This window comes from Etheostoma cragini, chromosome 16 (genome assembly GCF_013103735.1).
Source record: "Etheostoma cragini isolate CJK2018 chromosome 16, CSU_Ecrag_1.0, whole genome shotgun sequence".
NCBI lineage: Eukaryota > Metazoa > Chordata > Actinopteri > Perciformes > Percidae > Etheostoma > Etheostoma cragini.
The window spans coordinates 15,290,551-15,306,601 of NC_048422.1; the positions used below are offsets into that span (position 1 = coordinate 15,290,551).

Consider the following 16,051-nt stretch of genomic DNA (forward strand, 5'->3'; position numbering starts at 1 on the left):
TATTTCTGGTGTATTTGTGTCTTAATGTAACAAATTGACACGTGGACAAAGGATTACATATTTTATAAATGTATAGAATAGTATTAAAAATGATGTCAAAACAACATGCAACTCAAATGCAACTCAAATAGTTTTTAGTGTGAGGAGCTGTTTTCCCAATAGAATAAATACAAAAGGTACTTTGTAAAATGTATTCCATTTGCATACAATTAATTTCTTTCAATTACTGCATACCTTTTTTTAATATTGCGGCAGGAAAAGAGAGCAATGTGTGTGCTAATGTACCCAGAATCAGATACAATAAATGGAACATGGAACGAGATTTAATCTCTAATTGGAATATACATCGACAAAGTCACATAGTGATAAAAATGCAAAGAGTCCTGCAGAGTAAGCAGTATTGCAGATACAGTGGGAGCAGAGTGAACAAATCTGGATCAGTTAAGTCTTCTGTACACATGGCCTACTTAAAGAATGAATGAGCAAAGTAATGAATGGATTAGTTACTTTCTCACTCTGTGGGATGTTTCATAACTAAAAGCAGCAAAACACAAACATCTTTCAGGGTGATTTGTACTTTACTTTTTGCACTGACTGTAACAACAATCCTCTTTACTTGTGTAAGATTTGTACCAAATATGTGTGCTATTCTTTATTTTTAGGTTAGTGTAGCTAACAGACAAGTAAGACTGCCACATTGGTTGTGACCTGGAGCAAAGTCTGCATTACCATACTGAATATTTATTAGCTCATTCTAACACATCAAATGAAAAGGACAGGAACACTAAGAATGCAACAAGTTATATGCCCAAAAGCAAGCTGAGGTTTTGCTAGAAGCCTTATAAAAGCAATACGTCATCCTAAAATGAATAATAGATTCATGGAGATGCTTGGATTAAGAGGATGCAAATTCAGAAAACAAGATAGGGTTCAAGGCAGACACAGAGCACTTCTCAAGATTGTTTATATGTTGATGAGATAAATAACTAAATTGTCTATTGATTTTTGTTCTTTTTGGGTAACATCAGTTAAATAACAGGACAAATGAGATGTCAAGTTCTTTCTTTTTTCTTGGTAGGGCTTCAAGTAAGGATTATTTTAATTAATGATAATTTTTGTGATGAATTATTAAGTTTGTAAAACATCTAAATCAAGGAAAAGTGCTTGTCAAGCCCAAGGTGATGCCCTCAGATTGCTTGTTTTGTCCGACCGACAGTCCAAATCCTACAGACCTTTAATTTACAGAAACATTAAATCGGAAAAAAAGCAAATACTATTGAGGAAGTGGGAAGCGGTGAATGTCTGGCATTTTTGTGTGATAACTGACATCAGCAGGGAATCGATAATCAACATTTATTTGGTGACTAGTTAATTAATTAAAACATTTTTACTGCAAAAACTTTCTTTACAGCCCTTTAACAAATATTTACTCACTTGCTTTAGTTGATTCTGCCCATACTTTTATTTTTAGTCCAGCTGTAATTAAGCATTTGTTTTGCATCTAGTCTGCCAGTGCCCCACATCCTGATCTTTTTTTTTTATTGTTCACTACTTAGATAGTGTGTCACAAACTTAATTGATTAAGTAGCCACGCAGTCCAGTCTGCTACCACCAGGTGCTCCGCTGTCCCCTGTGGCCATCTGGACATCTCTGCACACAGCCTGTTCTCTTCTCCTTCCACAATTCACCCCCCGGTCAAAACTGCACAGTCATCTCCTATCTTCGCGCAAATTGAAAACTCTTCTCTTCGAGGGACATGTCCCAGTCTCTTCTATTTATCTCTACTATCTTAATTAAGTCTCACTCCTCTCTAGCTTTTTTTTCAGTTACACCTGATATCGCCCCTCTGTCACACTTCTCTGCCTTGCAAACACTACTGTATGTCTATACCTTGCACTTACCTTTCAGGCCTGGACCTATGGGGGCCTTAGGACTATTTTCTATATATAAATATCTTCAGGGCACTGTGGTTTTACCACAACTTTTTGCTTGTGACGTTGGCCATGCAGGGGCTAAAACTGCTTATGGTAGGTCCGAATCTGTCCAATATTTTGCCCGTTGTGAACGTTAGATGTTTATAGTTTGTAATCAAAACTCAAAACTTGACTTGATTTTTAATAAATTAACTGTAGATGAAAATACAAACACAAGGCTCCTGTATATCCCAATAAATACAACCTTGTAACATTAAATAATCAGTGCCCTCACATGTGTCTTTTGCACCAGGCTGTTTATAGGCTGTACAAGATAAATAACGCAGATTTTGTGTCGATAATCTGATCATGTAAATCTCTAGTCTTGTATTGCAACACGCTACATAATTGCATATGTAATTCATTTTTTTGCCAAATTAGTGTTAACATAAGCTGCTGTAACTTTGTTAGTCCAAACTTACTAACAATAACATCTGCCCTCAGATCCGTTTTATACATCTATTTTGTTTTTTATAAGAACAAAACAAAAAAAAACATATTAAAAACACCTACCGGTAGGTAGGTGTTTTTACTGTGTTTGTAAAACGTCAGCCCCCACCAAATGAAAAACACTAAATTAACTCTTCTCTAATATGCTATGCTTTAGTGTGTGTGTGTTTTGTAACTCTCTGGGGGACTGACATGTGAAAGTCCAGATTTGTCCCCTAAAACAGACCATGCCATGCCACTGTAGCGTTATCTGCCCAGTTTCCCCTTCAGGGAAGCAGGGTATAAATTTCCGTGAACTCCTTTGTTTTCTTTTCGCTGGATCTGATAAGAACCAAATGAATCAGGGGCTTTTTGTGGAGAGAGGAAAAGAATGATGACTTTTTAAAGTCCTGAGGAGGGGACAAGAGGAAGGAGAAAGAGATAATTGTGTACATATTTTTTAGTCATCTTAAAATAGGTTCTCAGAATGCATGCTATTTTTGTGAGCGTGTTGTGTGTTTGGACTGTAGTAAGCACTTCAACAAGCAGATTCTTTTTTATCTCCCTTAGAAAAAGCTTGATTTAGATGCGTTCTTGGTGGATGGGCAGTTTGATAATCAGGATTAGTAAATAGGTTCATCTCTGGGTTACTGGTACACTGCCACTGGGCAAGATGACAAAATAATGTGCTGTAGCTATTGTTGTTGTGTCACATTTCACCCAGAGGTGTGTTAAATCATGCTGTGAAGTAATCTGGATTATTGCCACACAACCACAACACTGGCTTAGTTCAATATTACATACAGCTCACAGAACACTGATGATTTAATCTGTGTATTAAAAACATGTTTTTGTTTTTTGTTACAGTATCATCTTTGTTGTTTGTTTCTGGAGGCAGCTCTAAAATGCTTTTGTTCCTTGTTGTCCTAAATTAATATGGCATATTGCCATATGATTTCAGAAAGTACTACATATTTTAACTAAAAGTTAAGCTTGTTTTTGTTTACACAAGGAATAGTGTAGAACAATAAGTAACTTTTTATTTTTACGTCAAATTTTTTTCTGTTGTTGAAGAGCTATCCATCCGTAAGTGATGAAATTAGTATATGGAGAACTAATATGTATTAGAGAGGCTTTGAGTTGGTGTTGTTTGTTGTGTGTCTTAGTGGTTGTGTCATGTATAAATTGTCCAGTGAGTATGAGTGTTAATGGTAATGCTTAGATGGTCATTAAAACAAATGGTGACATTCTTTATTTTCTCCTTGGAAACTGAGCTGACATTGTTAAATTAACCTTGGGCTCTCACATGTTATTCCTTTTGTCTGTGTACATTTGTCAGGAAGCTGCCAAGTGCAGTTGTAATCTGTACATTGAAAGTCCCCCATATTGTCTTTGGTTGACTCCAAATGGTACAAAACCAACCAGCCCATAGAAAACTAGGAAACGACTGTATTATAATAGAAAGCAGTCTTTTCTGTATCAACATATATTTTTGTTATCTCAACTTCAAAGCAGTCTATCACTGGTAGGTTGGCTCATTAGTAACAATAGACAACAGGTAGATTATATAGAATTCAGAATCAAAAATATTCGAATGAACCATGCAAAACAGACTTTAATCAGTATGAGTACACTTTATGATGCTAAATGGATAGAAAACCATAACAAAACTAATAACACTGCTATTACAGTGTGTCCTTCAGAAGCTCTATTTAGTCCACTGCTGAAGCTTGAAGTGCAACTTTGGAAATAAATTATTAGCAATTTCTTCACTTTATAACACAACCAATTAAAATGTTCTTTGTGCTCCCTCTGTCTGTCATTAACTATTAGATACAACATTCAACAAAAACTAATAGGTTGACAAAGTGATACAACAGACATATCACACTGTCTCACCTATAGTGTCAGTCTCTCCAGACAGCTGAATGCAGCGGTGCTCCAGCTCCACCCTCCTTTAGGTCAGCTTTCTCTCTCATGAGGGATGTTAAACGCTGCTGAAGCTTCTCCATGGCAGCTTGCAGGGCCTGATGAACTTCCACTGGCACTCCTCCTTCTAAGAAGAGGTTAGTAAAGTAGCTTGTTTAGACAAACCAGCCCAGATACTTTTTTAATCTACAGTATATAATCAGAAATCCTTAAAAAATAATAAATATTCACTGATTAATATTCAGGATTAGCTAGATTAATAAATTAGTCACACACACACACACACACACACACACACACACACACACACACACACACACACACACACACACACACACACACACACACACACACACACACACACACACACACACACACACACACACACACACACAGAGCATCAAGCATCAAGTTCCGTTTCTTCTCTTTAGTTGATGCAACCATCTGGCCTACAGTGGCAGCCAGCATGCTCCATCCAAGATGACCTGTCTCAGAGTATATCTGCGGGATCCCACTGCCAGCTTACCTGAGACATCGTCCTTCTGCCTTAGTACCAATGGTGAGGTTCATTCCTATTTCCTTTTTTTTGTCCAAAAAATACTGTGGTTTTTGACTGTAGTATGTGATAGTTAAGAGGTTTTTTGGCATGCATCCATAAGAGCATCAACCAAAATAAAATGCAAAAAAGTGTCTGTTTGTCCTAATCTATAGTGGTGACTTTAAAGGAATGTCTGTAAGGTATATAAAGGATTGTGTCACTTAGGTCTGCCAGCACAGACACTGGATCCTACAGCGTGTCTAATGTGAGAGGCATATTACTTGCAGCGACATGCTCAGATGTAGCAACAAGTCCTTTGGTCTGGTAATGAGACTGCCCCTCCTGATCTGGTGACACCATGAATCATTTATGGAGTGTGTTAGCCTGACTGGAGGAGGGTGCACCTACATTGTTTACTGCAAGACTAAATAAAGCCTCATCCATGATCCAGTATTTACGTGTCCACACACATAAATACGGATAAGGTATTACAGGGGTGTGGTTATAGCTGTGGTGGTATTTCTTGTATTTTATGCCTGGGATGCAAGTGTGGGTGTATCTGCTCTGCTTATATCAGCAGAGCATTGTCCTTCAGCGTTTATATACCATCAGTAGCTTTCTCCCTCACTTTAAGTTCTTGTTACTAAGTTCTCCTATCTAGTTTCTGTTGACAACTTCAGCGTCCTAATTGCATGGCCTCTCAATATATCCCATTATTTTGTGAAAATATACATGACAGGGGTTTACGGAGGTACCTAGTGTAGCCCAAAACATCATGGGAGTTTTTTTAAACGTATTTGTGCACCCAGATTTGACCCATATAAATGATAACAAATTTGCTTTGTCACCCTCATTCTCGCTCATTTTGGTAACACAGCCACATTCTTGATCGCAGCAGTATTCAAAAGAAACATCTCAAGCTTTCCTCTGTGGTCCATTCTAACAAGCCTCACTTGGCATGCCTGACAACTGGCATTGTATCTAAAACAATAAAGTTGGAAATTTGTCTTTTGATTTGTGGCATCATGTTTTACACAATCTACTTGCTCAGCTATTCACCAAGTTCATTCTGGTAGCGCACCCTTTCAGATCTAGGGCAAACTTTGCCATGAGCTTGGCCATAATGCTTCTATTGTTTGGTAGAGTGTCTGCGGTCACCCTTAGGGAAAGATTTTCAACTGACAAAGAGTGAATTACAGTCACCAACGTGGTCAGGACCTAATGATTTTTTCCCTTGGGCATTTGTATCTGATATACAACATAGTTTTCCAGTAGTTTTTTTTCAATAGGTATTTCCTTTTCTGATAATTGTATACTTTTTACAATGTTGCAGCAGAATACTTTACTGATGTACTGTAAATTTGCAGGTTAGTCTTTGTCTAGTCACAACTATTCTGTAACACAAACAAAAAAAACAATCAACAACACAGGCATCTAAACAACTTTACGTTTGCTGAAAATGGCCCAGTTTGCCGCTAGGAAATTTAAAGTAATGGTTTTTGTGTTGCTACTGACGGGAGTGGTTTGAACTAAGTTTCTTCTTTGTTCAGCTTTTGTGTTTTTTGCTACCGTTTGATTGACAGTCACACTCTCACTCTAGAGTTAATAAATGCTCCACTGACTAGAGTTTGAGGCGGTGCCTGAGTGCCTGAATACTGAGAGCATAAGGAGGGCTTGTCAGACTAAAAGATAACTTGCGCTTTAAGAGAGATAATAATCAATGACCAGCCTCATTTAGATAATTACTGTACTTTATTCTTACTCTTCTATTGGCTCAGTATTTATAAATCCAGAAATCCAAACCAGATCTCAAATTTGCAATGAAAACTAGAGATGCTTCTAAAAAAGTGACATAAGAAAAATGCTGAATCTGGCCTGAATTCTGACGAGAGGTAATACTGTTACCAAAAGACCCTAATTTGGTCATAATTCATCAAACATTGTGTGGATCCCAAAACCTGTTTGTAGCTACAGATGTCATGATGATTTATGGTATTCCAATGTAATAAGGGGAAATGAAAAAGATAAAATCTAGTTGTATGTCAACAAACAATCTGTCCTTAAATTAAGGATTTGTGTCTCTATTTTACTTGGTTCCTTCCCCTTAAGTAGCCCTTCAATTATTGTGTATATATAAGCATTTTACCAACAAAAAAGATTGTGTCAGTGTTCAGTGTCTTTTGTTATCACCCTATTCGTATTTTCATTTTATATTTTTTATTGTGCATGGAGTAGATAGCTCTCTTTCCCTCCTAAGAATGGATAAGCCTGCCAATGATTATGTGTAATGGATGGAAGTTCCTTGTCGGCATGATTAAAGTGCACTGAGCATTTTAGATGAAATATTAAACACAGGCCAAGATCCAGATCCCAGATCTTTTGCTTTAAAGCCATCAAACAATGCTTTACTGTTCCGTCTGTCAAGCCATATTGGCATCTGTAATAAAGGTGTCCCCCTCTATGGATTCAATGGACACAATAAATGTGATCTGCTCCTACGATTAGGTAATGCAGCAAGAGCTCCTGCTCACTGGTCTTGGCAGCTATCAGAAGAAAGTACATTTTTTTCAAGTTATCTAACGTTAAAAAGAAATTCTTCGAGGAAGCGAAAGCCAGGACACCTTGTAGGTATCTCATCTAATCTTTTCTATGTTCCCCAGACAGCAGTTTCCCAACTTTTTTTTAAATTGCTACAGTTCTCACAGAAAATGTTACAGAACACAGATTAAAACTCCAGTCTATTTTCTTGCTCCTTTCTGCTGATAATGGCTGCTTTAGCTGTCACATAAAGACCAACAGTGTCCCCTGGCTTGGCCTTATTGGATGCTGGTGGGGGCATACAGGTTTTTAAATGTTAATGTGACATAGCGGCAAAGCCTATTAAAGGGGAGAGAGAGAGAGAGAGAGAGAGAGAGAGAGAGAGAGAGAGAGAGACGTCCTCCTTTTTTGTTACGGCCCTGGGTTGATATCAGCATCATGATGAAAGGCCCAGAGGTACATGGCTGTGTAGCACTGTCTTGAGAGACAGCATCACTAGCGGGGCCCCTGTTGCAATAACAAAGTAGGACATTTCAAACATTTTGTTGTCTGACAGAATATGGCAAAATGGATGCCACTGTTTTTTATGTCCGCAAATGGGAAACCACAGATGTTAAAGTTTTACCTTGCTATCTGACACAAGGCTAGATGAGATTTTTGATTTCCCCTTTGGCAGTGCAAAGGGAACAACAACATGTCGTATGTATGTAGTTTGTCATTGCTGGTCTGTGTGCTTTCGTGGGTTTGAAGTTTGCATTACAAAAATCACATATTTCAGTACCTTGGTCACAGGTTGGGGATGTTATCTACACAATTCATGTTAGATAAGTGCTGACTTGGCAGTATTTATGTCCTGTTAGTGGACAGGCAACAGCACTCTGTGCCTAATTGTTCTGGCACATGAACAAGGGCAGGCTCAGCAGGGGAGCAACTCACTGTCAATATCAATGTTAGGTGTTTTGCATCTTTTTAGTGGCTCTAGGCTTTTTTGTCTCTTTTCTTTAATCTCTTTTTCCATATCTTAGTGATTAAATATGTTGTACAGTATTTCGCCAATAACAAGGAATGTTGCTCATGCAGACAAAGAAGGAACAACAAAGTATGACTTACCTGATCAACACAAATCTTCCTGGGAAATAGCTAAATACAAACAACACTGAGGAAAGGAAATCAAAAAAGTTTGACACTACTTGATGTTGATGACTTTATTAGTGTAAAAGGAAGTAGTGCAAATCATTAAAGTTATACAAGGATTCAAGGAAATGTATCTTTTAATTTGCAGCCTTGTGAATAGTTAATACTTAACAGTGCTGTGACTCTACATTAAATGCACACAACAGAAAATACCTTTGTAGTAAGAGTCATGTTTTTTTAAGTAAATAGTTGAGTTTATCCTTTAAATTTTCCAGTTTTCTGTCTATCAGTAGAATCTGTTCTGCCTCTCCAAAGTGCTCACATTTATTGTTGAGGGGACACTTTATGTTTTACTGCTGCTCTAAAACATCTCATTCCAGACCTTTTATCATGCTGCATTTTTTTTTCATTATAGTCTCTCTTTCTCTCTTTCTCACTTTCTCTCTGTAAAAGTTGTAAGGCTGGCATCTCCCTAAATTCAAAGACTTGTTTCCCCCTGACCTTCCTTAACCTGGACGAGCCAGGCATTTTAAATTCACTCATCTCTTCCGTGAATTTCTGAAGAGACAAAGCAATAGACAAGGGATGAAGAAGTGTACATATGCTTAATTGTTAATAGATTGGCAGCAGCGTATCAAAGTCAAATCAATATCATTCATATAGCCGAAAAATCACAAATTTACCTTAAATTGCAAACTCAGCGATCAGGATTTGTAGAACTCTAGGAGCATTTATTATTTAATTTCAAATTTTTTTGTGGCAGCTGAACTTTTGTTCTCAATGGAAATGTCTCTGATTAGAGTAGATTGAGTAGTCATGCATAAATCCTAGTGATTTAGTCAGAGGTAGAGCATTTCAGAGCACTGTGCACAGTAGCCATAAATGCATACTGTAAGTGTGCTGCAGTGTCTTTGCATGTGTGTTTTGTGTCATGGGTGTGTTTTTAGTTGTGCATGCATAAACCTACAGGGCTGTCTCGTCTGCCATACCCTGTTAATTCACTCCTATCTTTACTGACTGTAACCTCTGTTTTCAAAATGTCGCTGTTCCACTCTTACAGACCATCTGCTTTCTAAACAAAGAGCTGTCTTCTTGTTTGTGCCACTCTCCACTCCTCTTCAGTCTTTGGAAACCTTTGAATGTTTATCGTCAATTGTTTACACCCCAAATAACTGATATTTACCCTGTGGTAGTTCTGTTTTTCTTTCTTTTTGTGAGCTGATGCTAATGCATTTATCTAATGGAGCAATGTATTGACTGTGCGTTCTATATGTGTCACCTGCAGTGTTTTAAAAATGAAGGAAAACCCCATTATAGGATCAATACAACTTCCACTCCTACTGCCTGTTTATTGCAAACATTTATACCCATTTAAACAACATTGTAAGCATGTTGTGTCCACTTAAACAAGGTAAATTTGCCAGCAGTGCCCAACAGGAAGACGGAAATTATTTGACTTAATTTGACCCTACAATTTGTTCTTGTCATCTAGCACTCTGCATCTTGTTTTGCATCCTGGGTTTTTGAGCCATTTAATATAAAAAACGTTTCAGATTTTGTTTTTACATTAAAAGGAATATCCTCTACTCTACTTATTTATTGTTAGTGGTGCTGATGTGAAAACAGAACAGTTGTTTCCAAAATACAAAACCAGAAAAAGCAGGAATATTAATTTATATGACACTTTGTCAGTCTACCACCTTAAGGTATTTAATTACATGATTTACCAATGGTCAGATCAACTTTTACTGATCTATGTTCTGCATAAAACACACCACACTATACTGTGTGTTAGAAGTGTATGTTAGTATTTCCTATTATTGTCTTTACAGCTGTCCCGAAACTCTTCTGTCAGTATGCATTTCTAGCTGTCAATTTGGTTTGTCTTATAACTGCAGTGAAACAGATTGTGTTTTTGAGACTGCTTCATAATTACCTTCAGGTTCAGCATACCAGGAAGATATTTCAAACAGTGTTTTCACTTTGTTCTTCTACCTCAGCCAGCAGCACAAAACCATGCCAAGTTCAGTGTGGGAACGACAAACATCCCTTGTACCCAAGCTCTGAAGTGCCAGCAGCGTTATCACATAACGAGGCTCCCACATTTTAGCTTTAGACTGTGCTCTTATGAGCAGGAGTAATTTAGAATACCACAAAGCCAATGTTAGCAGTGGCCATGTCAACATGGCTAACAAGTCTTCTAGAGTCGTTAGCAGTGCTAGGAGACTTACAAGAAAGAAGCGAAGGAGCAAAATGGGCAGACAAAGTGTGAGTGAGAGAGAGAAAAAGTGACAGATGATAGACAGTGGACAAACACGCGCACACACACACACACACACACACACACACACACACACACACACACACACACACACACACACACACACACACACACACACACACACACACACACACACACACACACACTCACACTCTCACTCTCACTCTCACTCTCTCTCTCACCAGAGGCTATTTACATTTTCTGGTCTGCATGTGGGTTGCACTTTTAGAGCTGTTAACTCTTGTTTCCTCTACTGTCAGTTCTTTAAGTTCAACATTGTGTCAGGATCCACATGGTATTTTATTGTGAAATTAAGTATAGTAATTGTGATGATAATCTAAAAGCTAAATTTACATTGCCAGACCTTTTGGTAGATTATTGTTTCTTGTTGTTGTTGAGTTGGATAAGAAGATCTCTCAATATCTGTCAAATAATATGCTACAGGAGATAGTTCGCTTAGGTTAGCATAATTAATGGAAACGGGCTCTATCCGCTAGCCTGGCTGGTTTTACAGGTGAAAAGACTACCTGGCCTTGTGTTGTCACTGTCACTTTGCCAGGCAACCAGCAGAGACTTCCGAGGTCACTTTAATGTAAACCATTACGTTCAACAATGATACCTTTGGCCCTGTCACAAGCTTCCTTCTCTCGTTTTCACTAGGCAAGCTGAAGCTGTCAATCCTCCAGGAACAAGAAGTTCTTGTTGTTAGCGGTAAGTCCTATTCAATGCTATTCATACAGAGAGACTTTGGGGGGACTCTTTGTAATCTCTTAATTTTAATGAAAGTACTACTGTGTGTGCCTGCTTGAGGCTGGTGATCTATTTAAAAATATATGATAAGGCAACATTATTTGTACACAGCATATGATTTGCAACATATGAAGTCATCACGACACAACAGCCGACCATTAATGAGAAAAGGTGTAGGTAGGTGCACTGCAAAAAAGGGGTGTCTAAAAAATGATAAAATCACTAAATCTGAGGGAAAAGGTACTCAAAACAAGTGAAATTATCTGTCCATGCAGCAAGATAATTTCACTTGACAAGCTTGCTTGATTTAAGATAATAGTGTAAAGTTGATCACTTAATATGAGAAATTCACTCTTAAAACAAGATAAATTATCTTACACTTCTAATTTTAAGTGATTTTTATCTTGGTAAGAACCAGATAATTTTGCATTGTGGGCAGGGAGCTGGTTACATTAATCCAACAAAAGTGGTTGTTTGTTTTGGTCTCCCAGCAACCAAAACCATGCACGCTCTTACTTTTGTTTGTGATTCTCCATCTCTTCTCTCAAGTCTTTTGTACCCCTGTCATTTCTCTGAGTAAATGGCCATTTTCCCTTTAGATGCCAAACTTATCTTTTTTTCCAGTATTTTTTCCTGTCAACTTTGGCATGACATATTTGATGAAATATCTTAATGTCAATTTTTTTCACTCCAATTTACATACATGAGGGGAGCAGAATACAAAAAACACCTCTTGAGATAATAGAACTCCGTACAACAACATCACAAATCATGTCCTAATAATTACTGTTGAGTTTGAAAAAGTAAGCCTGTCCCATCTACGACCTCTCCATCAACTTCGAGAACTTTGTGGTGTTTGCAGCTCTGAAAGCTGGGAACCTGGCTTTGACACTGTATGACCAGCTGTCTTTTCGCTGCCATCATTGTTACGATAACCCTCTCCTGCAGATTATGAGGAGGATATGTCTGATCTTTACCCAGAAGGCGACACATTTTTTGGTCCAGGCTCTTGTCATTTTGAGTCTAGACTTTCGACTCCTTCCTGGCTAGTCAGCCTGCACTTGCTACTGGTGGTGGCTCAAATCCGATTTAGGTCACTGGTACTTGCCTACTGTGCTGGGAATCTTATATCCAACACAACCATACACCTCAGCCCATCCACAATGCTTTGCTACTGCTAAACGACTTGCTACTCCCTAACTACGAGTAGGGCTTAGCTATCGCTCAATAAAATCCTTGTTTTCTGTCCTGACTCCCCACAGACATCAGGACAGTAGAAACCCTACACACTTTTTGTTGACTGAATACTCACCTGTTCAGACTGCATCTTTGCCCATTAAAAGATGGAAAAATAAAAATACATTTGTACATTTATAAAATGTAGCTCTTGCAGAAGTTTTGCTTATTTAAACACATGCACACACTGTGCTCAAAAGCAGCAGTGTGTTCATTCAGAAAAATTGTACACCATACAAGATCTGAGCCACTCTAAACTAAACGGTGGAACAGATAATTTGTGGGTCCAGTTGACATTTTGATGTATGATGACATTTTGACCCAGCACCTGAAAATGAGATGTGCATTTACATAATGTGATTACAAAGTCATAATTTATTCTGTTCTATTTGTATGTGTTTACAGTTTTGGAGGCTAGGGCCATGGTTGAAGAATGCCATGGGCCATGTGATTCTTATGTTAAGGTATGTACCACTGTGCAAAATTATACCAAAAAAACTTGAAACTGTGACACAAAGGCGGAGACTTGATTGTGTTTAATTTTATTTTGCTGTCCTCTTCAGATTGGCATGTTCCCAGACAGTGATCCAAGCAACAGACAGAAGACTCAGATGGTTCCTTACTGTAGGAACCCCATCTTTTTACAAACCTTCTACTTGTGAGCATTCAATCAATTTCTACATTCATCAAATTTCCCTGAAGTGTTGCACACCATTTCAAGATTTGTTAAAAACTTATATATTTTGGTATAGTTTTATTTCAATTCAATTTCAATTCAATTTTATTTATAGTGTCATTTCATAAAAAGAGTTATCTCAAGACACTTTACAGATAGACCACACTCCAGAATTTACAAGGACCCAACAGTTCTAGTAGTCTCCTCCAGAGCAAGCAACAGTGCCACAGGCTATTTAAGACCCATTGGAGTGTGACAAATATGTAAATAATGTGATGAATATGTAAATAAATGCATGTTTAGCTCTGCATTATACTGAACATACACAGCTTTTGGCTTTTCAAGTCTTGCTGATACCAAACAATTGTTTCTGCAAAGATTTATTTTTTAGTTAGTCACACATATACAGTGGGGCTCGAAGGTTCTGGCACCCAAGGTAAAAATGTGTATAAATGTGCATAAAGAAGCCAAGAAAAGATGGAAAAATCTCCAAAAGGCATCAAATGACAAATTAGACCTTTGAATAATATGTCACAAAAAGTTTGATTTTATTTCCATCATTTACAAATTAATAGAAACAAAAAAATGGCGTCTGCATAAGTTTGGGCACCCTGCAGAGTTAATACCTATACTGCCCCCGTTGGCATGTATCACAGCTTGGAAACGCTTCTCGTGGCCAGCCAAGAATCTTTCAATTCTTGTTTGAGGTCTCTTCGCCCATTCTTCCTTACAAAAGTCTTCCAGTTCTTTGAGATTTCTGAGCTGTCAGTCACACACTGTTCTTTTCAGGTCTATCCATAGATTTTCAATTATGTTGAGGTCAGGAGATTGTGAAGGCCACGGCAAAACCTTCAGTTTACGCCTCTTGATGTAATCAACCGTGGATTTTGAGGGGTGTTTAGGATCATTATTCATTTTTAGAAGCCATTGTGGAAGCAACATGTTTTGCATGATTGATCCACCCCCATGGTTTACAGTTGGACAGAGGTTTTTTTCATTTAATTCTGTTCCCTTTCTTCTCCAAACGTACCTTTGCTCATTCCGGCCAAAAAGTTATATTTTAACCTCATTGGTCCACAGAACTTGTTTCCACAATGCATCAGGCTTGTCTATATGTTAATTTGCAAACTTGAAGTGCTTATTTTTTTGGTGGGGACGTAGAAGAGGTTTTCTTCTGATGACTCTTCCATAAAGACCGTATTTGTACAAGTATTTCTTCATAGTGGAATGGTGTACCACAACTCCAGTGTCGGCAAGGTCTTTCTGGATGGATCGTGTAGTCAAACGTGGGTTTTCTACTTGCTTTTCTCACAATCCTGCAAGCTGTTTGTCTGATATTTTTCTTGGTCTTCCATATCTGGCTTTAACTTCCACTGTTCAGGATGACTGACATTTCTCACTACATTCTGAACAGAGGATATTGGCATCAGAAAACGCTTTGCTATCTACTTATAGCCTTCTCCTGCTTTGTGAGCGTCAACTATTTTCAGTTACAGTTTTTCTAGACAACTGCTTAGAAGAACCCATGGTGCTGATTGTTGGGGCAAGATCAGATGAGTCTGGCCATTTAAAACCTTAAGATTGACATCACCTGGTCTTTCCAGACTATGATTGAGATCAATCCACAAAACTGTCAGGTCTCAACTTTCCAAAGGGGGGGTGCATGCTATAAACTCTGCAGGGTGCCCAAACTTTTGCAGATGACATTTTTTTGTACTGCTCTTAAAATTTTTAGTAAAAGTGAGTGAAACATATTTTCTTTCCTTTGTTTTCAGTGTTGTCACAGAGGGGGACCTTCAAAAGAGACTGCTCTTCACAATGTGGAACTTTGACTCCACAACAAGGTACTTGCTTGGAATTTTGATGATGTTTTTGGAGATGATAAGTGATAGCAAAGCAAATTGTTTTTGTAGTTTCTTTTTGATTTAAGCTTATACTTAAAATGTTTGCTTTCAAAAAGATGTAACATGCCAAAGCCTTCTTCTGGTTAAGTAAAACACCATTTTAATATTGATGCCGCAGCAGGCATATGTGTGTTTGGCTCTGTTTTAGTGTGTTTCTTTGTATGGCTGTTTTTCTCTGGCAGAGTGAATGTGTTACTCTCGCCTCCCTGCCTCACCAGATTTAAGCTGCAATAGGGTCATTACTGGGGATGTAGGACATATGGTCGAATGAGTCACAACTTTCTTGTGCTGTGTTGTATTGAAAGGACAGATGCAAAGCATCGCTATGTGCAGATATACTGAAGCACACTACTTTTGACATGTTTTATATATATATATTTTTTTCACTTGAATAAAATCAAAATCACATACTACACATATTGGAAAAGGATGTACACAGATGTACTGTATAAAGGAGAAGCCTTACATGAGTGGTTGAATTAAGATCACGGAATGCTTATAAAGATAAAGACCTTTTTTGGACAGTTTGTGGGACACAGATTAAGAGCGATTTACTCATCTTTGGTAAGCAATTAAGCCTCATTCCCACCAAATGTCCCTTGGTATTAATTGGGAAAAGACAGTAGGAAAAATGTTTAAAATAGTAATACACATTTGATTTGA

The 16,051-nt window shown here is 37.9% G+C and overlaps 1 protein-coding gene across 1 annotated transcript in view; it reads left to right on the forward strand.

Annotated features, from left to right (window-relative positions):
• The first annotated feature begins 4,783 nt into the window (after positions 1 to 4,783).
• Positions 4,784 to 16,051, forward strand: part of rgs3a (regulator of G protein signaling 3a) — a 130,529-nt gene continuing 119,261 nt past the window's right edge. The window contains exons 1-5 of the mRNA XM_034895622.1: positions 4,784 to 4,895; positions 11,488 to 11,533; positions 13,214 to 13,272; positions 13,372 to 13,466; positions 15,260 to 15,328. Coding sequence (XP_034751513.1) covers positions 4,812 to 4,895; positions 11,488 to 11,533; positions 13,214 to 13,272; positions 13,372 to 13,466; positions 15,260 to 15,328 — 353 coding nt within the window. The 5' untranslated portion in view covers positions 4,784 to 4,811. The remainder of the gene's footprint in view (positions 4,896 to 11,487; positions 11,534 to 13,213; positions 13,273 to 13,371; positions 13,467 to 15,259; positions 15,329 to 16,051) is intronic.